At 36.1% G+C, this 23,452-nt stretch overlaps 1 protein-coding gene across 1 annotated transcript in view; it reads left to right on the top strand.

The window, feature by feature from the left end:
* KCNN2 (potassium calcium-activated channel subfamily N member 2) overlaps window positions 1–20,577 on the top strand; it is a 190,947-nt gene extending 170,370 nt beyond the window's left edge. The window contains exons 7-9 of the mRNA XM_021009472.2: window positions 11,875–12,002; window positions 18,352–18,421; window positions 19,978–20,577. Coding sequence (XP_020865131.1) covers window positions 11,875–12,002; window positions 18,352–18,421; window positions 19,978–20,265 — 486 coding nt within the window. The 3' untranslated portion in view covers window positions 20,266–20,577. The remainder of the gene's footprint in view (window positions 1–11,874; window positions 12,003–18,351; window positions 18,422–19,977) is intronic.
* The last annotated feature ends 2,875 nt before the right edge of the window (window positions 20,578–23,452 follow it).

Raw genomic sequence — 23,452 nt, 5'->3', positions numbered from 1 at the left:
ATAATTAATGATATTGCAAGGTTATATACTTTTGCCTGTTTCATTCTTCTTGAACTACAGTATAAAATTTGGCTTTTAAAAATTCTCTATAGATTATGTATTGTTTGTAGATTGCTGGATAAGACACATCATAGTGATGCCATTTTAAGGGTCAGTTGGCTTTGTTCTGTTTCAGTTACATACTGAATCCTGGGGGTTATAAATCATCTCACATGTCTGAAACTGGCCAAAAAAATCATGATATTATGCGATAACATATATAAAATGCTTTTCAAACCTGCCCTACTAATGCATTTAGCAAAGGCCATTATGATATTCCATGTTTATTCTGCATCAGCTTTTGAGGCGTTTTTCTCTGTACTTAGTGTGTTAATATCCTTTTCCCATTACGTTCCTCCTCCCATTAAATTTTTCATACCTTCAACATATTGACTACATTATAGACTCATTGTCCATATTCCCATCCCGAAAAGTTCTGTGGGATAACATGGAGCCATAGGCATTATAGGTCTTCTGTGCAATATAGGTCTCAAAAAAAAAAAAAGGTTAGACATGGCAGAATCCCAAACTGTAGTTAGAAATATTGTCCCCAAATACAGTTATGCATATTCAGTAAACAAAGAATATTTTTATAAAGTTTATCAGAGATTCCTACTTGACTAGAATATATAAAGTACCTGTTTTGGTTCTTTCAAAAGGCCTTCCCTACCCAAAGGCAATAAAGACAAGACAAAGACAAAGAAAATCAAACTTCATATCTAAGAGGGAAATTTGATCCCTAAAGAGTTTTCCAGAATACATGAGGCTCTCTTCCTATAGAGATTTTGCACATGGGTGAATGGGAAATTATCCCCCTACCCTTGATGAGAAATCAAACTGTCTTAGGTAAAAATTCTTCCATACTTCCCTCAGTTCATAGCACTGGGTACCAGGCAAAATCTTTAGGTGTCCCTTTCTAGACAGGACATACCAAAATTCCTCCAGCAGTTCCTGTATTATAGGCATTTCCCATGGAGGTCCAGATAAATTTCTTCTGAGTCCCTATACAAAAGGGCACCCAAAATTAACCCCAGTGAATCCCTGCCATTACAAGGGCAATCTAAATGGAAGTGCATAATCACCAAAGAATAAGAGAAGGAAAGAAAAAGGAAGGAAGGAAGGGAGGGAGGGAGGAAGGAAAGAAGGGAGGGAGGAAGGAAAGAAGGAGGGAGGAAGGAAAGAAGGAAGAAGGAAGGAAGGAAGGAAGGAAGGAAGGAAGGAAGGAAGGAAGGAAGGAAGGGCCTGAAAACGTGTGGGATTCCACAATGGCATTAAACACTTTTTCAGTCATTCAGTCATGTCTTACTCTTCATGACCTCATGGACCATAGCACTCCAAGACCTTCTGTCTTTCACTCTCTATCTCTCAGTCTGTCTAAGTTCATGTTCATTGTTTCCATGACACTGTCTATCCATCTCATCCTCTGCTGTCCTCTTTTCCTTTTGCCTTCAATCTTTCTCAGCATCAGAGTCTTTTTGAATGAGTCCTGTCTTCTCATCATATGGTCATCATATGGTCTTTTTGCATATTTAAGCTTCAGCTTCAGTATTTGCCCCTCCAATGAACAGTCAGAACTAATTGACCTCCTTGATGTCCAAGGAACTCTAGCACCACAATTTGAAAGCACTGATTCTGTGGCACTCAGATTTCCTTAGAGTTCATCTCTCACAGCCATACATTACAACTAGGAAGACCATGTCTTTGACTAAACAGACCTTTGTCAGCAAGATGATGTGTCTGATTTTTAGTGTGCTGTCTAAATTTACCATAGCTTTCCTTCAAAGGAGCAAGTGTCTTTTAATTTTGTGGCTGCAGTCACCATCTGCAGTGATCTTTGAGGCCAAAAATATAAAATCTCACACTACTTCTATTTCTTCTCCCTCAATTTGCCAGGAAGTAATGAGTCCAGATGCCATGAACTTGGTTTTTTTCTTGTTAATCTTCAAGCCAGCTTTTTCATCCTCTTTCACCCTCATCAAGAGGTTTCTTAATTCTTCTTCACTTTCTACCACAAGAATGGTATCTTTTGCATATCTGAAATTGCTATTTCTCTCAGCAATCTTAATTCTGCCTTTTGATTCATCCAGCCTAGCAGTTTGCATGATGTACTTTGCATATAAGTTAAATAAACAAGGTGACAATGTACAGTCTTGTTATACGCCTTTCCCAGTCTTGAACTAATCAGTTGCTCCACGTTTGGTTCTAACTGTGGTTTCTTGATCTGCGTACTGGTTCCTCAAATAAGATGATCTGGTACTCTTATCTCTTTGAGGACTTGTCACCATTTGCTGTGATCCAAACAGTGTTGTCAGTGAAGCAGAAGTAGATTTTTTTCCTGGAACTCCTTGCTTTCACCCTAATACAGTGAATTTTGGCAATTTGGTGTCTAGTTCCTCTGCCTCTTTGAAAACCAGTCTGCACTTCTGCTTATTCTTGGTTCACATATTGCTGAAGCTTAGTTTGCAAAATCTTAAGCATAACTTGGTGGCATGTGAAATGAGTTCAGTTGTTCAATAATTTGAACATTCTTTAGTATTGCCCTTCTTTTGGATTGGGATGTAAACTGATCTTTTCCAATCCAGTAGCCACTGTTGAGTTTTCCAGATTTGTTGGCATATTTAGCACAACACTGTTACAGCATCATCATTTAAGATTTTAAATAGCTCAGCTGGAATTCCATCACTTCCACTAGCATTATTGTTAGCAAAGCTTCCTAAGGTCCACTTGACTTCATTCTCCAGGATGTCTGGCTCTATGTCAGTAACCACACCTTTGTGGTTATCAGTAACGTTAAGCTCCTTCTATAGTTCATCTGTGTATTCTTGCCACCTCTTCTTAATCTCTTCTATTTCTGTTAAGTACCAACCAGTTTTGTCTTTTATCATGCCTGTTTTTTGCAGGAAACATTTCCTTGATATCTCCAAGTATCCTGAAGAGATCTTTTGCCTTTCCTGTTCTATTGTTTTCTTCTATTTCTTTGAACAGGTCATTTAAGAAAACCTTATCTCTCTCTCCCTGCTATTCTGTCTTGCTTTCAGTTGACTATTATCTTTGCCTTCCACTTTCCTTCTTTCCTCAGGTATTTTTGAAGCCTAATCAGACAGCCATTTTGCTTTCTTCCTCCTCTTTTTCTTTGGAATATTTTGTGTTGCTGCTCCCTCTATAATATTGTGGACCTCTGTCTATAGTTTTTCAGGCACTCTATCAACTAGATGCAATACCTAAAATCTTTTCATCACCTCCATCACATGTTCATAAGGGATGTTATTTAGATCATACCTATACATTCTGATGATTTCCCCTACTTTCTTCGATTTAAGTCTAAATTTTTCAGTAAGAAGCCCATTAAACAATAGAAGATGATTATTCAAGATTTTTAGGCTAGCAGGCAAACCATAGCTAGGAGATCCAACAGAAAATTAAATAGGGTAGGTGAGTTTAAAAGGAAAAATATTAATATTTTTGAGCTATCATAGTAAGTCTAGGACAGAGGTCCTTAGTAGCCTGGGGTCTGTGAACTTTTAAAAAAAGTATTTAACTGTATCTCAATATATTTGGTTTCCTTTATAACCCTATATATTTAATTTTATTTTATGCACTTAAAATATCATTTTATGTATGGGCCAATAGACTTCATTAGACTGCCAAAGACAGACAGACAGACACACACACACACAAAGATCCCTACTCTAAGAGAAATGTTAGGCACTTAATAAACTTGAACAATTGGATACAGTGATACAATAAATTAGTACATAAATATTCAAACAAGCAAAAGTTATCATACAGAAACTGTTCTGACCTATAAAGAAACAAAAAAGAAAATTAATTATTGTATAATTGTGGTCTAAAAGAAAGGAGAGGAAAAACTGTACCAATTTTTCTTTAGTAGATTCCAAAAATGAGAGTATCTGATAAGTAGAGCCTTGGGTGAAGAATATCTCTAGGAAGTTCTCCAAAATGCAGAAGTCCCAATATGTATTCTAGATGAAGCCCTATCAAGTGTATTCCCAAATATCATTTAACCAGCTAACAAAAATTAGCTTTTACAAAAGGTTATTTTTACTGAAAATATATGGCAAGGACCACAATACAAAATCATTGTTTTTACTCCATCAGTACCCACTCACCCCACCCCACCCCACCCCAAAAAAACATATCCACTTAGTCCCTGAGGAGAGTAAACTCAAATATAAAGTGATTGCTGCAAAACACCTGCCCCCAATTAAGGGGAAGGAATATGCTTCTTGGGCCTTGGAGTCATTTTCTCCCTTTACAGAATCAGCACCAAGTTCACTTGTGTATATGGCCTTGCCAGTGGACAAGTCAATTCCCTTGCTTAGCTGGTCCAGCTCCTTGTTGGACTGGTCAAGCAGGTTGCGCTCCAGGACTGCTGCATGGTCTCCTTACCAGACTCAGCTGAGGCTACCACTGACTTCAGGACTTGAGTTGTTTGGGAGACTTCCGATGTCATTGTGGGGTCTGTTCTCACCAGCTGCCTGAGTGCTCCCCCCTGAGGTATCTCAGTATCCCTGGTGGCCTGGTGTTCTCCTCTCAGGATAAACAGTCACCTAAGGTCAGGAAAGAAGAAAGGCACAAGAGCAAAGGTGCCATCCCAAAGGCAAATGCATGCTGAGCAGGGAGACAAGGCAGGCAAACTGCTGCCGTCCCCCCACCAAGAGATTTACAATAGTTCTTCCTCCAGAAAAGCCGTCAGGAAAGAGAGCAAGAGATCTCCTCAAACCTTTTCTTAATGCATGTAACAAAATTTGTGATCTATTGGGAGAAACCCTACCTTCCACTCCTAATCATTGATTAGCTTCCACTCTTCCCAAGTTGAGAACTAGAATTTCCATTGTTGTTGCAGGAATCCAAATCTTTACCAGAGGTTGTTACATGCACACCCAGTTTGAGCAAAGCAGTCAATTAAAAGGTTTTTGGTCACCATGCATTTAGCCAGTGGGAAACAAAGGATACCTGTGCATCTTCAGAGGATACCTCTGAAATGAGTGAAAGCTCTCCTTCATTATATTTGCCTGAAAGGAGACTCACCAAGCCTCCATCTGGGTTTGAACCAAACACTGCACATCACAAATGCCCTAAAGACTCTGCGTGCATCTTTATATAATGAGTGACAACCCCTTATGTAAAAATCTGTGGAACCCCTGAAAACTATGACCAATGAAAAAGCTAAACACTGTATTTCAAGAAATCATAAGAGAGAATTGCCTCTTAGAACCAGAGAAACAGGGGGCAGCTAGGTGGCATAGGGGGCAGTTAGGTGGCGCAGTGTATAGAGAACTAGTCCTGGAGTCAGGAGGATCTGAGTTCAAATTTGGCCTTACACCAGACACTTGACACTTACTACCTGTGTGACCTTGGGCAAGTCACTTAACACCAATTGCCCCCCCCCCAAAAAAAAGAACCAGAGAACAAAGGAAAATAGAATCTACCTATCAATGCCTGGTAATCCAAACTGAAAACAATCAAGAATGTGATAGCTAAAATCCTGTGTGTTCAAATCAAGATTACTACAAGGAACCAGAAAGAAAGCTATGATCAGGATCACATAGGACTTAGTAGCAAGTATTATAAAGGAAAGAAATCTTAGAATGTAAACATTCTAAAAGGTAAAAGATAAAGGCTTGAAACAAAGAATAGCACCTTGAAAAACTGAGTTCCCCTATGGGGGAAATATATGGATCTTTAATAGAGTAGAGTGCTTTCAGTCAATATGGAAGAAAAGTTCAGAACTCAGTAGAAACTGAGAAATATGAATCTGGGAGTTAAGAGAAACCTAAAATGGTAAATACATTTGAGCAACTGGAAGAAGATAAACAATGAAGAAGCACTTCAAGAACACAAGGCCCAGATATGGGATGTTGAAAAGGGGAAAGAAGAAAATGGAATATTCTAGAGAAGAACTGAGGAAGAAGGAAGAAGTTACTAATCTGCATAATTAGAGTACTTGAGAAAAAAAGTATACAAATATAAGAAAGGAGTAGGAGGAGTAGGATTCTCCTGAATCACTCTTCTCTGAAACAGGAAAAGAATATTGAAAAAAATATGGTCATGGTGTAGAAATACGTTAAGCTAATCAAGGAAACAGATGGGATCAGGAAATAGGAGGGGGCAGAAGAAGAGGAGGCCAAGAATTCTTGAAGGAATAGTCATAAACAAAATAAACTTCAGCTTCAGAGGACTGATCATAAAGGGGGTACTAAAAAAGAGAGAAAGGTGTAAGAACTAGAGATCAGGGTCAGAGCTTGGCAAAGAGAGGAGCCATAGAGGAGTAAACAGATTTTAGTGCGATCAGATTCCTCCTTAAAAGAAGGGGAAATATAAGAGGATGGAGGGAAATATACAATTAGCAATTATAACAGAGAACATAAATAGAATGAAATCACTCTTGAAATGAGAGGGTAGTAAAATGGATTTGAGAGTAGAAACCAAAATATATTTGTAAGAAACACTTGAATCATAAAGAATCACACTATAAAACTGAGGGGCTATAACAGAATTTATTATTCTTTAGGCCAAAAAAGCAAGGGTAGCTGTTATGATCTTAAGTAAAGCAACAGAAAAAAGGACATTATTAAAATAGATAAGCAGTGAAAGTGTTATTATTAAAGGCACCAGAGAGAGTGATATAACATAAATACTATACACATATGTATATGAATCTGTATGTGTATATTTATATCCATATGCATATATTTATGGACCATAGTCATAGCATATAAATACTTAAAGAATAAAAATTAATTGAACTGAAGAGAGAAATAGGTAGCAGAAGACATTTGGAGATATAACATACCCTTTCAGACCTAGACAAGTCTAACAAAAATAAAAATAAGAAAGAAATTAAGGACTTAAACACAATATTAGAAAACTTAGATTACGATAGATTTCTGGCAATTACCAAATAAGAATTGAAAACTTTAAAAAATTGAAAACAAGATGATACCACTCAATGGCAGAAAGTGAAGAGGAATTAAGAAGCTCTTCATGAGAGTGAAAGAAGAGAGTATAAAAGCTGGCATGAAGCTTAACATCAAAGAAAACCAAAAAACCCTAAGATCTTGGCAACTGGTCCCATCATTTCCTGGCAAACAGAAAAGAAATGGAAGTAGTGTCAGATTTTATATTCTTGGGCTCAACAATCACTGCAGATGGTGACTGCAGCCATGAAATTAAAAGACACTTGCTCCTATGAAGGAAAGCTATGGCAAATCTGGACAGCATACTAAAAATCAGAGACATCATCTTGCCAACAAAGGTTCATATAGTCAAAGCTATGGTTTTTCCAGTAGACTTCACAGTATGGCCGTGAGAGTTGGACTAAAAGGAAATCTGAGCACCAAAGAATTGACGCTTTTGAATTGTGATGCTAGAGAAGACTGCTGAGAGTTCCTTGGACATCAAAAGATCAATTCAATCAACACTTAAAAGAAATTAATTCAGACTGTTCACTGGAAGGTCAAATACTGAAACTGAAGCTTAAAATAGTTTGGCCATATGATGAGAAGACAGGACTCATATTGGGACCCTGATGTTGGGAAAGATTAAAGGCAAAAGGAAAAGGGGATGGCAGAGGATGAGGTGGCACCATAGAAACAACAAATATGAATATGGACAGACTTCGAGACATAGTGGAAAATAGAAGGGCCTGGCATTCTATGGTCCATGGGGTCACAAAGAGTTGGGCGTGACTGAACGAATGAACAAAAAAACCCCACTACATCATAAAAACTTTATAAAAAAACAAAAAACAAATAAGAAGTACTTCCTTAACTGATCACAATGTAATAAAAATATATTCAATAAAGATTACTTGAAGAAAAGATTCAGAAGTAAATGGAGAATAAAATATTTTCATCCTAAAAAAAACAGCTCAAATAGGAAAAAGTGAGTAATTTGGAACTCTACTTCAAAAGTCACTAATCAGTGCCTATCCTTTGACCTAATGATATCACTACTTGGCTTATACTACAAAGAAAACAAAGAAAGAGGGATGGGATGTATAAGTATAAAATTTTTCATGGCAGCACATTTTATTATATCAAAAACTCAAAGCAAAGTGGGTGCCCATCAACTGGGGAATGGCTGAACAGATAACTGTATATTAATATAATAGAATTGTACTGTCCTATAATAAGTGATTAACGTGATGATCCCAGAAAAATCTGGAAGGTTTTATATAAATTGATGCAAAATGAAGTGTGCAGAAGCAAAAGAGCCACTTATGTAATGATTGCAACATTTTAAAAGAAATAAATCATGAAAAAATTAAAGACTCTAGTTAATCAATGTAAGAAAAACCTGTCTACACTAGATGCCTTCACTTTCTCTCCTTTTACTTACTCCTCAACCCTTTGCAATTTGGTTTCCAGCCTCATCACTCAAATGAATCTGATCTCTCCAAAGCTACCAATGATCACTCAAATGAATCTGATCTCTCCAAAGCTACCAATGATCTCTTAATTGCCAAATCTGACATGCTTTTCTTAGTCTTCATTCCTTCTCAGCCAATCTACTACATTTGACATTACAGGCCATCCTATCCACCTGAATATTCTCTCCACTCTGTGACCGTACTTTCTCCTGGTTCTTCTGCTTGTCCGACCTTTCCTTTTCAATCTCTTTTGAAGACTCATTGTCTATATCATACTCCCTAACTGTAGATGTTCCTCAAAGTTCTGTCCTATTCCTCTTCTCTGTCTACACTCGGTTGGTAAACTCATCAGTTATGATGGGTTTATCTATTATCTCTATGCAGATAACTCACATATACATATAGAGTCCCAGTCTCTACCCTGAGTTTCACTCCTAAATTATTAATTGCAAATTGGACATTTCAAGCTAGATGTCCCAGAGTTACTGCAAATGCAATGTGTTCAAAACAAAAATTATCTTTACCCCCAAACTCTGGCCTTTCCCAAACTTCCTTATTTCTTTCAAAGCCCTCACTATCCTAATAGTTTCCTCAGTTTACATACTTAGCATTATCCTCAAAACCTCCCTCTCTGTTACCCAACAAAACCAATCAATTGTCATCTTGTTGTTTTTACCACTGTAATACCTCTTGCATCTGATCTGTTCTCTTCATTCACATGGCTAGTACTTTAGTTCAATCTCTAATCAGTTCTAACAAATTATTTCAGGGGCCTCTGTCTTGGCATGCTTATCTCAAGTCTCTCACTACTCTAGAGCATCCTATACTCTACTTCCAAAGTACTTTTCCTTAAGCATAGATCTGACCGTGTGACTTCCTGAATCAATCAAATCCAGTGGCTCTAAGACAAGGGTTTGTAATCTAGAGTCTGAATTTTTTAATACTATTTTGATCATTATATTTCAATATAATGGTTCCCTTTGTAATACTGTGTGTTTTATTTTATGCATTTTGAAACTCTATTCTATGAAGGGGTCCATAGGCTTCAGCAGACTGCTGCACACACAAAAAAATGTTAAGAACCCTTGCTTTAGGATAAAATGTAAATCCTTCTGTTTAGCTTTTAAATGCTTTATTTTATTTATTTATCTTTCAAGCCTTATTGGAAGTTATTCCTCCTCCCACATACTGCAATCCAGCCAAACTAGCTTTCTTAAGATTCCTCATGCATGACATTGCATCTCCATCTCTGTCCCTTGGCACTAGCCATCCTCCCTCCACACACTCCACTCCTTACCCCATGCCTCCAATGCATTCCCTCCTGAGTTCTGCCTTAAGCACCATCATCTGCATGAAGCCTTTCCTAATCATTTCACCTGCTACTGTCCTCCCTCCCAGACTACTTTGTATTTAACTTCTTTGTATATATTTGTATTTATTCATTCTACATTTATGCCACACATATTTGTATATGCACTTCTTGTCTCCCCCATTAAGTGGACAGCTCATTTCAAGTAGGGATTTTTTCATTCTTTGTACAAATATCTCTGGCACTTAGCATGGTGCCTGACACTGCCCTTAATAAGATCTTTTTGAATACTGACTCTGTTATTTAGTAACTATGACTTCATGTCATCTGAAAATTTGATAAGCTTACTATCAATGAGATCCAGACTGCTTATGCTGAGATATGATAACTAGTCTTAAGCGCAAATTAAACGAAAGGATTATTTCTACAATACATTCTAAAAACAACAGACTTGTTATTTCCTAACACTAGTATCTGCAAAATAATCCCAAATGATTTGTGATCTACTCACCACAGAGAAAAGTTACTGAATACTTTGGGTTCTTTGTCAGTCTGGAAAAAGATAAATTCTCAGTTTACCCCTGAGGATCAATACTCTTTTAAGATTGGTTATTGATATTTTAGAATGATAAATGTTAGAAATATAAGGGACATTAATACCATCTAGTCCAATCCCTTATTTTACTAGAGAAGATACAGACCCAGACATAAAGTGTCTAGCTAGTTAGTTGGTGACAGAACCAGGATTCAAACACATTTCTCTTGATTCCCTAAGTTTCTTTCTACTACATCACACTGCCTTCTTTAAAAGGCAGTTTTCTGGGGTCAGCTAGGTGGTGTAGTGGATAGAATACCAGCCCTGAAGTCAGGAGGACCTGAGTTCAAATCCGACCTCAGACCAAATACTCGATGCTTACTAGCTGAGTGACCCTGGGCAAGTCACTTAACCACAATTGCCCCCCAAAAAAAGGCAGTTTTCTAACTTCAAGTCACCATCTTACCTCCATCCTTCCCATTTGGAAAGTTCATTGTCTTCATATTAAATACACTAATTTCTAACACTAGCTTCTTAACTTAATGATGATTAATAAGTCCCAAAAACTCAAGGGATTTAGAGCTGGAAGTACCTTAGACATCAATCAGTCCAACTCTCTCGTTCTACCCGTTAAAAAAAAGTTGAAGTCCCAAGAAATGATGCAGTTTGTACAAAGACACACAGCTCCTGAGTAGCAGTGCCCAAACTGGATCTATATGATGCAAGACATCTGGATAAAAGCAGAAATCTTCAATACATTTTCTGAATTTATATAATGATCATAATGCCAAACACTTGGATATTAAGAAATAGTTAAATGCAGAGCCATTTTCTGCTACCTCACACTGAGATTAGATGAATAACACAGCCTTTCCCTTTCAGTCATAATTTCTGGAGATTTTAACAAAAAAGTAATTGATTTGGTGTCACTAATAAAGTATGAGAGTCTATTTAGACTATCATGTACATCAAGGAAATGAGCAGCCCTGCTGCTGCCCAACCTTTATACATTTGGCAGTTTGCTCTTTTTGAAGGAAACAAATGACACGTGAAAACAATCACAGCACAAAGTAGAAATAATTTAAAGGATTGAGAATAGATCTTGGGGAAAGTACCAACAAGGGAACAACAAAAATGGTGGAAAACATCGTTTTGTATGTATCAGATATCTCTAGCTAATATAAGTAGAATCAGGACACTTTGGTTCGAATTCTGGGTTTGTCACTTAATATCTTTGCCACTTGATCCCTTTACATCTCTGGGCCTCACCTCCTTCATCAGTAAAGCAAAGGGACCTCACGTGAACCAAGTGATCTCTTGAGCCCCACCCCCCAATTTTTATCCCTATGATCTTATAGTAGTTAATATGTCTTCCCACTCAAAAACTAAAAGGTCTTTCTAATGTTGCATAGATACATGAGAAAGGATGCATTAACATTCCTCTCTCTGTTTCTGTGCATTATTTTGCATGCAATAGTAGATCTGTTTAGCAGACTTAACTGATCACAATGATTTTGACGAACAAGGACCTCCTAGAAAAGTAGTAAAAGATTCAGGTATTGATTTTATGAACTTGATCTTTTTCTTTTTATATAGGTGAAAAATGCAGCTGCCAATGTACTCAGGGAAACATGGCTAATTTACAAAAATACAAAGCTGGTAAAAAAAATAGATCATGCAAGAGTAAGAAAACATCAGCGTAAATTCTTACAAGCAATCCATCAGTAAGTAGTAATTTTTCTCCCATTCTGCTGTTATATCTGTGGATTTATATTAGGGGAAAAAAGTTTATTTTCAGAGGGCATTAAGTGGCAAAGTAATGCTTTTTTTAGATATGAAGATTTTTAAACACCAACCAATTTGAAATTCCTTGCATATTTGAGAGATTATATATCAATAACATTCATTGAAAGGAATAAAAATCTGATATATTAGTGGATGCTTAACTTATGACTCTCATTTCATGTGTTTCATAATTATTGCTATCACTATTGTTGATGTTTTATTGCCTAACAAAGCATATGAATCTTTGTCATTTGCTCTTTGAGAATTAGGCTGGATCTACATGATACCAGACATCTGGATAAAAACAGAAATCTTCAATAAATTTTATGAATTTAACATAATCAACATAATGCCAAATATTTGGATATTAAGAAATATCCATATAATTGAGTTTTTCAGCTCCTTTCCATTTTATGATCTCACTTGAACATGTCCTTCATATGGTTCTATATCCTTGAATTCTTTCTGTTACCAATCTCTTGCTATTATGCTGATGTTAAAGAGAATGGTTATATATGGTTATATTTTTGTATCTTATAACTCTCATTGAATTTCAAGAAAGAAATACGTATACAATATTTGCTAGTGCATTGGGGGCAATGGTTTTTAGGACTTAGGGACATTCTTCCCAAGGCTGGGATGCATCATACTGTGTATTTTCCTGGGGATATTGACTATATAATTTTATTTCCTTTTACCTCGTTACATTCCCAAGAAGTGGGAATAGATAGTTTTTGGGTTGTTTTTTTTTTTTTACCTCCCAGGATAACTTTTCCAATGTTACCCAGCAAAACAATAACTTTTGGAAGTTTCTTCTGATTATTTGCAATAGTTTATCTAACCAACACAGTATCATTAAGTTTTTGTTGGAGCTTTACAATTCACTCACCCTCTTGTGTACCTACCACTTACTCTCTTTCCCATCAGTCTGTGTGTGGTTTTTTTAATCCAATCACTTTTTTCTGTTAACTGTATATGTTAGTTTATATGTTTGAAGAGCAGATAGTTCTGTATATATTTTTGTTCTTATGGGTATGTGCATATCAGTGCATCTATTGAACAATTGTGTTCGTATTTATTGTAGAACATACGTGTGTATGGGTGGGAGAGAGTCCGTTGTCAAGTCCTTTTGATTCTACCTTTGTAACATCTCTCATATGTGCCTTCTTTCCTCTGACACTGCCACCACTCTGGTCCAGTCCCCCATCATCTCCCACCTGGACTGTTGCAATAACTTGCTTATTGTTCTGCCTTCCTCAAATCTCTCCCCACTCTACTCATCCTCCACTCAGTTATCAAATTGATCTTCTTAAAGCACAAGTTTGACCATGTCATACCCTCTCCCATTCAGCAAATTCCAGTGGCTCCCTCTTACCTCCAGAATTAAATATAAAATTCTCTCTTTGACTTTTAACTGCCTTCCTAACCTTCCTCTCCTCCACCTTTCCTATCTTCTTATACTTTAGTCATCCACGTACTCTGTGATCCAGTGACACTGCCCTTCTTGCTGTTCCTAGTATAAGACACTCCATTTCCTGACTGAGTATTTTTATTAGCTATCACTCATGGCTGAAATTCTCTAGTGGCTTCCCTGGCCTCCTTAAAATCCCTTATAAAATCTTACTTTGCACAAGAAACCTTTTCAAGTCTCCCTTATTTCTAATGCCTTCCCTCTGAGAGATTTATCCTGTCTCAATTTGTATATCCTGATTCTACAGAGCATGTTGTCTACCCAATTAGATTATGAGCTCCTTGAAAATAGGGACTGGGTTTTTTTTTGTTTGTTTTTTGTTTTTTGCTTTTTTGTTTTCCTTTCTTTGTATCCCCAGCACTTAGCACAGTGCCTGGCTCATAGTAGGTTCTAAAAATGCTTGTTGACTGAATGACTGATTAGAGCATATGAAGATGCAGAGACAGGTCTGGAGGGGTAAGTATTAGCATTGTGTGAATAGTGGAAAGCAAATTAATTTTGTTCATGAATGGATATTATTACAAATAGATATATGTATATTATGTATACATGTACAGATACGAATTTGTGCAAACCAAAATACATGAAAACTTTTGGAAAGCATAATCCTAAATATATTAACAAATATTAAAACTGTTTTAGTGGTATTATGGCATGCCATACTTATGCTGGAATGGCCTGAGGGAACACCTGTTGTCTTTAGCTTACATCCGACATTGTCTACACTGCTGTTTCTATATTGATATAAATTTCCAATATTTTAACTTGAACTTTAAGCAATTTTCAAAGACTACAGATCTCATTTTATTAATCAATATTGTGATAGTCCTGGGCATATTGTTTTTAGGAAAACTATATTTTCAGGAGATGTTCAATTGTATGTTTATAAATATGTCATATAAGTTTATTCTGATAATATACAATCTTATTTTACTTTTGTTGAAGTTTAGAAAGTTTTTTGAAAGCGCATAGGGCTCGATTCTTATGGCAAGGTCTTTGATAGGTTTAGACCATTCAGACATAGTGAGAGTTTTTGCCTTCAACTTTGATAATTGAATGAGTACTGAAAATTAATTTGTTTGATAGAGTTCTCCTGATTTTACTAATTTGTAATTACTCCAGGAGAGCTTCATTTGCTAATTTTTGCAAATCTAATGGGTTTTGCTTACTCAATTCTTTTCCATTCCTCCTCTCTCTTCCTCTTCCTCAACTCCCTTAGTGGGAAAGGTAAATCCCACTTCTCAATAACTGACCTCTTGATTTGTACCATTTAATTTTAAAAGAATTTAATTTTCAAAGAATTTTCAGCGACATTTTTCTTTTGGATGGACAGATCTATGTCATGGAGCTATTAGATTCACTGTGTCTTTACTCTTTCCTATGGTGATTTTGGCTTTAAAATTGATCATTTTATGATCCTACTTATAAGTCTGTTGATAAATGTGAACCTTTCCCATAGATAACAGGAGATAGATAGATAAATAGATAGATAGATAGATAGATAGATATTTGAATAATTCATCCATCATATAGATGTATGCATAAAATAAGTCATGATTATCTTGCTCTCATAAAGCCAAGCTTCTGAAGAATCCAAAATGAAATAAGAAGTATATAGAAACTAAAACACAATTTCTGTGACATTGTTTGAAATCTGTTCCTTTAAATCAAATCATACCAGTAGTGCTCACCTTCAATCCAAAATATCTCATGCTATTGTTTCTAATATCAATTCATACATAAAAGATACCAAGACATTTTTATTTTTTTTTTAAATTTCTGTTATGAATAAAAATTGGATAATTCTTTTCCATTTTCAGACCTGCTTGTCTTGAATCATCACTATTACTGTACATGTGACCAGAACTTTGAGGAGAATTTGCAGTCTGGAGGGGATATAGGGTGGGATTCCAGGGGTGGGAGATAGCACTGTGGAAATACTTATGGGGTAAAAAATACAAACACCAGGGTTATTCTAAAGAGTTTTGGTGAACGTAATGAACCTGCAGAATTAGTGCAGGACCTCCCAGCTGGTGAATCGAGCCCCCTGTGTCCATCTGAACACCATTCTATGTTCTTTTGTTCCAATATATTTTACAGTTTCTTTTCTTTTGTTTTGTCTTTTTATTTCAACAAAATGAAAATAGAGCTCGGAAGTAAGTTGTATGAGCTGCTCTGCTCAACATTTGCAGAATTTACTACCGTCTGCATGCAACCAGCAGATCCTTTATTTGTGAATTTCAGTAGTCTGATTGCTACCATAGAAATGTGATCCAAATTCATGGTCTTTTTCTGTGATAAGTGAAGTTCACAAGGAAGGAGTCAATATGTTTCTTACTCTTCTCCTCCCTCTCCCCCCTTTCTTTTTACTTTGAGGGGAGAAACCCACAACCCACACTGCATGTTACCTTTTATTCTGGCAGCTGCAGCTAAAGTAAGACCATTTCCCATTAGATCTTTATCATGATAGTCAGAATAAAAAACAGGAAGTCAAAGTCAGGAGGACTTAACATTTTAAGCAAAGAAAAGTTCAGTTCAGACAGATATGTATAACTTTATTTTAACTTTTCCAAGCTCTGTGAAAAAAATTTGATGGGCAAAATTCTACTGTTAGATATAAGCATAATATTCTCTTGTCTAAGAGATCAACTAGGTGCTATCTCTTGGTATGTAAAATGCTTAACTGATTTTTGCCTGATCTTAAGAGCATTATTATCCATCCCCTCAATATGATTTCAAAAACATAAAAAATTATCTTTGTATTTTATTCCATATGGATCTTCTAGTTCTGTTATAAAACTTCATAGCTGGAAGAGAGCTAAGATGATGATGGTAGTGGTAGTGGTGGTGGTGGTGGTGGTGGTGGTGGTGGTGGTGGTGTGGTGGTGGTGGTGATGATGATGATGATGATAACAGGTAATAACAGCAGCCATAGTGGTTTAATATTTTGGAAAGCACTTTCCATATACTTCGATTTGATTTTAGAAAATATCCAACCTAACTCTTTATTATACAAATAAGGATGCACTTTGTTCAGAGTTAGTGGCAGAGGTGAAACTATAATCCAGGTTTCCATACTTCCTGTCTAGCACTTTCCCTTCACTGTACCATATTGTATATCTTTAACGGACTTACCAATTTAGCATTTTTTAAAAGGTGTCCACAAAGTTAGTATGTGAAAACTATCTCTCACAATGCTACATGGCATTTGAAGGAAAATTATCCTTTGGAATCTTCTGTTTAGGACTGAGGTTCTCAACATTTTTTGTATGTGTCATGGCGGTCTGGTGAAGCTTAAGGACCCATTCTCAAAATAATGTTTTAAATACATAAAATATGTAGGATTGCAACGGTAACCAATTTTACTGTGATATAGTATCAAAATATGTTTTAAGAAGTTCACAGAGCTCAGGATAAGAATCCCTAGTTTAGGATTAGTTTATGACATTCCATCCTTAACCTTTTGGAATGAAAAGGTACACCATATAGTGTAATTTCAATTCAACGAAAAAATTGGTTTAGTTTCAAATAAACTTACAGAGAAATCTCCTATGCTCTCAAAGAAAAGTAAGATAAATAACCTAAAATGATTAGAGATTATTCTTTAAATAAGCTTTAACTACTCAAAGACTATATTGCCACAATGAGGCAGCATTGGTGACATATGGAATATTGCAGTTTCAAAGAATTAGAGATTTGCAGAAATTTCCCTGGCAATATACTCTTGCCCAAAAAGTTAAGGATTTTCCTGTATAACTATTTAAATTATTTAAGTAGTTTAAAGTACTCTTTTTTTAGTTATTGTTTCTGAAATATGAGTAAATTGATGATGGTTTTTAAAAAAGTAATTTTTATTCCAGGAGTAGCTCTGCTTGATCTGTTCATCTTTTAGAGCACAGTTCTGGAGTATTAGTATTCTAATTTGTATTAGGATAAGGACTTTCTTCTTTGAAATGCCAAGAAAGATGGTTTTGGAGAGATTGTCCCAAGTAATTGTTTTCCCATAAGTATTACACAATGTAAGTCAATTTCCAACCCATTGTTTAAAAAAATTATTTTTAATTTTTGCTTCAAGATACACATAAAACAAGATTGAGAGAATATTGCATTCTATTTAAAAAAACTATTTTGCCTCAAAGCATCAATTATTAAAATCTTATATATATATGAATTTGAAAACAAGATAGTTTCCCTACCTCTCAAATTTGTTAAGCAGTTAGAAGTAAAATTCAAGTTAAGTATAGTAAGGAAAAAAGTGAAAGAATTATTAACATTTTGAGTTTTAATATGCTGCTGGTTGAATAAAAGCTGTGTTTAATGAGAATCTCACTTATCACTGTGTTTTCATCAGTCCAAACACTTACCCCAATCCATTCCAGACTAAACAGGGCTAATTATTGTATCTGTTCATATAGGCATAGGAAGGTGTTGAATAACTATAACATTGATGAATACTCAATTGCTATATGTCTTTCTTCCTATGTCTATTTGTCATGATACTGAAGCTTCAAGGAATGTTGTGGCTTTCTCTCATACGAATAAATCCTTATTACCCCTTTTCAAGTACAACTTAAACCACATGGTGGATAATAGTCCTGAGGACATCACATTTCTTGCTCTCTTTTTTTGTGGTGTTAAAGAAGCATGCTTTTCATTATACCAGATACATAACCAATTTTTGACTTTACTGCAAATATTCAAGGCATTATTCATGCAGTTATTTGCTCTTGTTAATTTTGTGCATGCTTTTGGGGAGAAAAAAGGTAAATGAAAGAAAAAAAGAAGAAAACTATCTGATTTTAAATTTTACCTCATAGATTAAGAAGTGTAAAAATGGAACAGAGGAAACTAAATGACCAAGCAAATACATTGGTGGATCTGGTCAAGGTGAGTCAACACATTCCCTTGTCAAAAGCCAGGACTATTCTCATGGTCCTCTAGTCTCAATTTTAAGTGTTTTTTCAAGGGCCATTCAGATGGAATACAATAGAATGGTATTTGTAATTTTTCTTAATACTTGAATGCCCATAATAATTCATTCTTGGGCAAAACAATGTTGTCTGTCATCATCAGACTGAAATATCAAGAATAGAATTTGGTATATGGATTATACTGTGGATATCTTATATCCAATGATGTGTTTCAGAAGGAGGAAAAAAATTAAAAATAACTTCAAACTTAAAACATTGTGAGGTTTTCCAAAGTCCTGGTTACTAGAAGTCTCTCTTTTTTTAGTTTATATCTGTGTTTGCATAGAAGCATCTATAGGCAGCAGATAAGGAGCAACTAGAGATTAGAAAAAGAAGAAATGACAGTGTGGATAATCTCCAAGAGAAGATGGGAGAGGATGGGAACAAGGATACATGGAGAGGAGCTGGCCATGTTGAGGACCATCACCTCGTTAATATGGAGTGAAAAATGGGGGATGATGAGGATGATGTCAAGGGGTTACAAGATGAGGAGAATGGAAGAAAAGGGAGATCCTAGTGAATGGTTATGATTTTCTCTATAAAGAAATGACACAGAAACTGATATTTAGAGAGATAGAGTGATTTACCCCAGGTCAGGCAAATAGTAAGAGCAGAGGTGAGATAGAGGTAAAGTTCTCCTACTTTGTTGCCTATTGGAATTATTTCCAAGGCATTAAGAAGCTTTTGGTTGTTCTTTTTATTTTTTTTTCATTAGAGTTCATTATTAATATTTAAAAGTCACACTCATTTGTATTTGCTTTAGAATGCCAGCTATTTTGTTATTTTTTTTCTTTGTACCTCTGTGTCTAGTGCTTGAAATTGTGTTTAATAATGTTTCCTGAATGAAAAAATGAATGAATTAGTAATAATTGTTAGCATTTATGTAGCATTTTCAGGTTTGCGAAGCTCTTTAAAAATGTCTCATTTCATCCTCATAACAGCCCAGGGAGGTAGACACTATTATTATCCTCATTTTACAGATGAGGAAAGTAAGACAGATACAGGTTAAGTGAGTTGCCCGAGGTCACACAGTAGTAAGTGTCTGAGGTCTGTTGTTGTTGCTGAGTTGTTTCAGTCGTGTCTGACTCTTTGTGACCCCATTTGGGGTTTTCTTGGCCCAGATACTGGAGTGGTTTGCCATTTCCTTCTCTAATTTTACAAATGAGAAAACTGAGGCAAACAGGGTTAGGTGACTTTCCCAGGGTCACACAGCTAGTAAGTGTCTGAGGCTGGATTTGAACTTGGGTCTTTCTGCCTCCAGGTCTAGGACTCTATTCACCTACCTGCCAGTGAATGGATGAATGAGGAGAGACAGAGACAGAGAGCAGAGAGAGAGTGAGAGTGTCTCTTCCCCACTGAACATCACACCAGAAGGGACTCTGTACTAGCTCTGAGTATTTAGCACTCAGTCACTTCTGGGGCCATACTCTCTCTTCAGACTACTTATGTATGTATCATACTCTTCCTTTTCAGACACAAAGCATCATGTATGACATGATTTCTGACATAAGTGAAAGGAGTGAAGAATTTGACAAGAGGGTTGGTAACCTGGAAAATAAGTTAGAGACTTTGATTGGTAACATTCAAGCCCTCCCTGAACTGCTAAGTCAGACAATCAGTAAGCAGCAAAGAGATTTTATGGAAGCTCAGATGCAAAGCTACAACAAGAATGTTGCCTACAGTGCAGAGCGGTCACGGTCCTTGACCCGAAGAAGGAGGTCCTCCTCTACAGCACCACCAACTTCATCAGAGAGTAGCTAGAAGAGAATAAGTTAACCACAAAATAAAAGACTTTTTGCCATCATATGGTCAATATTTTAGCTTTTATTGTAAAGCCCTATGGTTCTAATCAGTGTTATCTGGGTTCTGATGTCAGAATTCTGGGAACCTGAACACAATGTTTTAGGCCAAAATGAGTGAAAACTCTTTTCTTTTCTTTCAGATGCACAGGGAATGCACCTATTATTGCTATATAGATTGTTCCTCCTGTAATTCCACTAACTTTTTATTCATGCACTTCAAACTTTACTACTACAGTATATAATATAATAAAAAATGTTAATTTCTGCACAATTTGCTTTATCACTCCAACATAACTTTGAAATGTGATATTTTTGCATTGTCTTCAAGAGCAAATGATCAGTGAGAACAGCTATGTATCAATAACACAAATTTCCAAAATTTCAGTCTATTAGGAAAAGAAATTAAATTCCTTGGTGCAATATTCTTTCAAATAGCACATAAAATAAGGTCACTAGCACAGCCACCTTTCCATTTGTAAAATTAAGGATTTCTGATTAATTTGCAAGTTAAAGTCTAGGCTCACTTTTATCATGGCAACAATGTCACAGGTGTCACAAACTATTTGACTAATCAGTGTCTTCTCAATTCCATAGAAAATTAGCATGATAATGGTGCCAAGATTAACCCTAAATTCATTAAGCGATATTTTCTTAAATGTAATTCTAGAGTTTTAACATTCTAAAAAAAATAGGTATTTCATAACTTCCCTTTTATTCACTGATCATGGACTAGCTTTGTTGCTTTCAAAGAGCATATGCTTAATAGAAAGGAAAATCAATATAAGGGGTGCTTTCATTTTCATAGACCTTTTTTTAACTATAACATGCCATAATTACTTTCTCTAGGTCTGAAATAAAGTTGGCAACATTTTTGTTCATGTTTCTAAAATAAAGTACTTTTAAGATAAGTCAAAATTCACTTTAGTTATCGATTCACTCTCATGCTCTCTTATCTTCTTACTTATACCCCTTAATAAAAGGCAGAGTGAACAGCTTTCCTCATATAGAACAGATGCTTGATAATAGAATTATGATTCTATGATTCTGCCAATGGTCTTCACTTTGATGTCTAGCACAAAGGCAATGAATGTAAAACAAATACAATTTGAGAAGATATCCCTGAATGATTCCCTCACACCATGACAGTGTTGCTTACTTACATTATTCATCTGGGTGTCCTGTAGGACCTAAGTGAGTCTCTGTTTAGAAAGTCATCTGTATTTTGTAACAGTGTAACATTCAGGTTCCCCCTTCCCCTTCAGTCATTCTGACTTTGGACCCTCAGCATCATTTTCTAACTATCCTCATTGTAATCAATTTCTGGCCTTTGAAAGTTGCTAATATAGGTATATCTTTCTTCTTTACCTGTAGCTAGAACTCTGGTGCAACATATGATGGGGGTAGTATGCCTGGATAAAGTGACTTTCATAACTACTCTTTGTTGTCAGTGCTAAAATCAAACATTGTCTTTCTAGGCCAAAAAGATAAAAGGTGGCATTTCTTAGGAGAACACAGGGACATAATATTACAACCAAAAGAAATCTCAGTGGCCATACATACGCACATCTCCTAATCCCAAATATATTTTTGGTTATATGAAACTTGTCGTCCTAATCAAGAAAAGTTTGTATTTTCATGTGAAAAATCACCCTCTACAAACTTTGGGAAGCACACCAAAAAATCATGGACGTATTTAATATCTTCTTAATATGACGGGAAAGGGAAATAAAAAGGGAACCAGGGGCAAAAGCAATTTATTTGTCTATTTCCACCTTCAACACAAAGGCTAATCTGTTGTAATGATGAGATAGGGTGGTAGTCTAACTATGATTTTCATCTCACTGATCAGTTCACAACTCCAACCCAAAGAACTGAAACTTGAGGAAAGGCTGATGTATTACTAGTCTACTAATAAATATGAGAATTGAGAGATTAAATTATGCAAGTATAGACTGAGGAACATATCTCTAGCCTCCAGATGGTGGGAAAAAATAAAAACTACCTAACACCAAGTAGTCAAAATAAAAAGGTTGAGTGGGAATGGGAAGAGAATATCCAAATATTGATTGTGTTGCAAGCATTGCCACAAGAATGTGTACTTCATACACATCTTTTAAAGACTGGAGTCAAACTAGTGGCAGTTTTGTGTACCTTGACACAAAAAATCTGCAAGGGGATGGGTACTAGAAAGGTCTATAAGCTCCACAAAAGTTCTACTTTCATGTCTCAGGGTGAGCAAAGTGAACTTGGGTTTATACAAAGGTATAACACTGGTCAAGCTCTATCAGGTCCTACCAAGCTAGAAAGGCTTCAAATAAAGACCCACTGTGATAAGTCTAATTATCTACCAGCCAATTCCCCACAATGTTGGTTAGATCCATGCCTCCCTTCTCTCTTACAACATAGTTTAGGTCCACACCCCCTCTCTTCCACCTGTGAGAGGGATTTGTTTTTCCTAAAAGAAGACAAAGCAATTCCCAGAACCTGATTGGCCTGACAGATTCCTGCTTACCAAAGGCCATATAAAGTCTTACCCAGAGCTTCTAAGATTGGTGGTGTCAGAGCACAAGTCACCATACTCCATCCTGATGAGACCAAGTCTAACAAAACTGAAAACTAAGTGCTAGTCTATCCTTATTACATATCCTTACTATGTTAGAACAAAGTAAACCTTTTTGTCTACTTTTCGGTGACTTAGGAATGCCTTATTTTGTCCCAAAGTCAAACCTGAATCAAGAAAGTCCTTGCATTAGGCATTAATTCGAATATTTGGTGGAACAGCAGTTGGGAAAAGATGAGATAGACTTGTGGCTCACATCCTAGTTGAGCTGGGAACAGAGCACTACAAATACTGAGAATGGAGTTATTGGACAATGCAAAACTCCCAGGTACTAGAGACCTCCTGATCTTGAGACTGGCAGTTCTCTCTATGGGACAGGGATAAGGCTTCCATAGAGAGTGATAAGTTCAGTAAGTACTGAAAGAGGCTGCCTAGGAAGGTTAAGAAAGTGCCAAGTTCAGCATTCCCTGGTTGCTGTTTACTATTGTGCATAAGTTAGAACGCAGTATAATAAGAATGATAATAAGACTAAAGACAAAAATATCTCATGAAGCTAAAGCAGTCCTTGGAGGAAAAAATATCTTTG

Source organism: Phascolarctos cinereus, unplaced genomic scaffold (assembly GCF_003287225.1).
Source record: "Phascolarctos cinereus isolate Bilbo 61053 unplaced genomic scaffold, phaCin_HiC Scaffold_4;HRSCAF=312, whole genome shotgun sequence".
In the NCBI taxonomy this organism is placed as follows: domain Eukaryota; kingdom Metazoa; phylum Chordata; class Mammalia; order Diprotodontia; family Phascolarctidae; genus Phascolarctos; species Phascolarctos cinereus.
The sequence above is the reverse complement of the archived record's forward strand: the minus strand, read 5'-3'. Positions and strand labels throughout refer to the sequence as shown.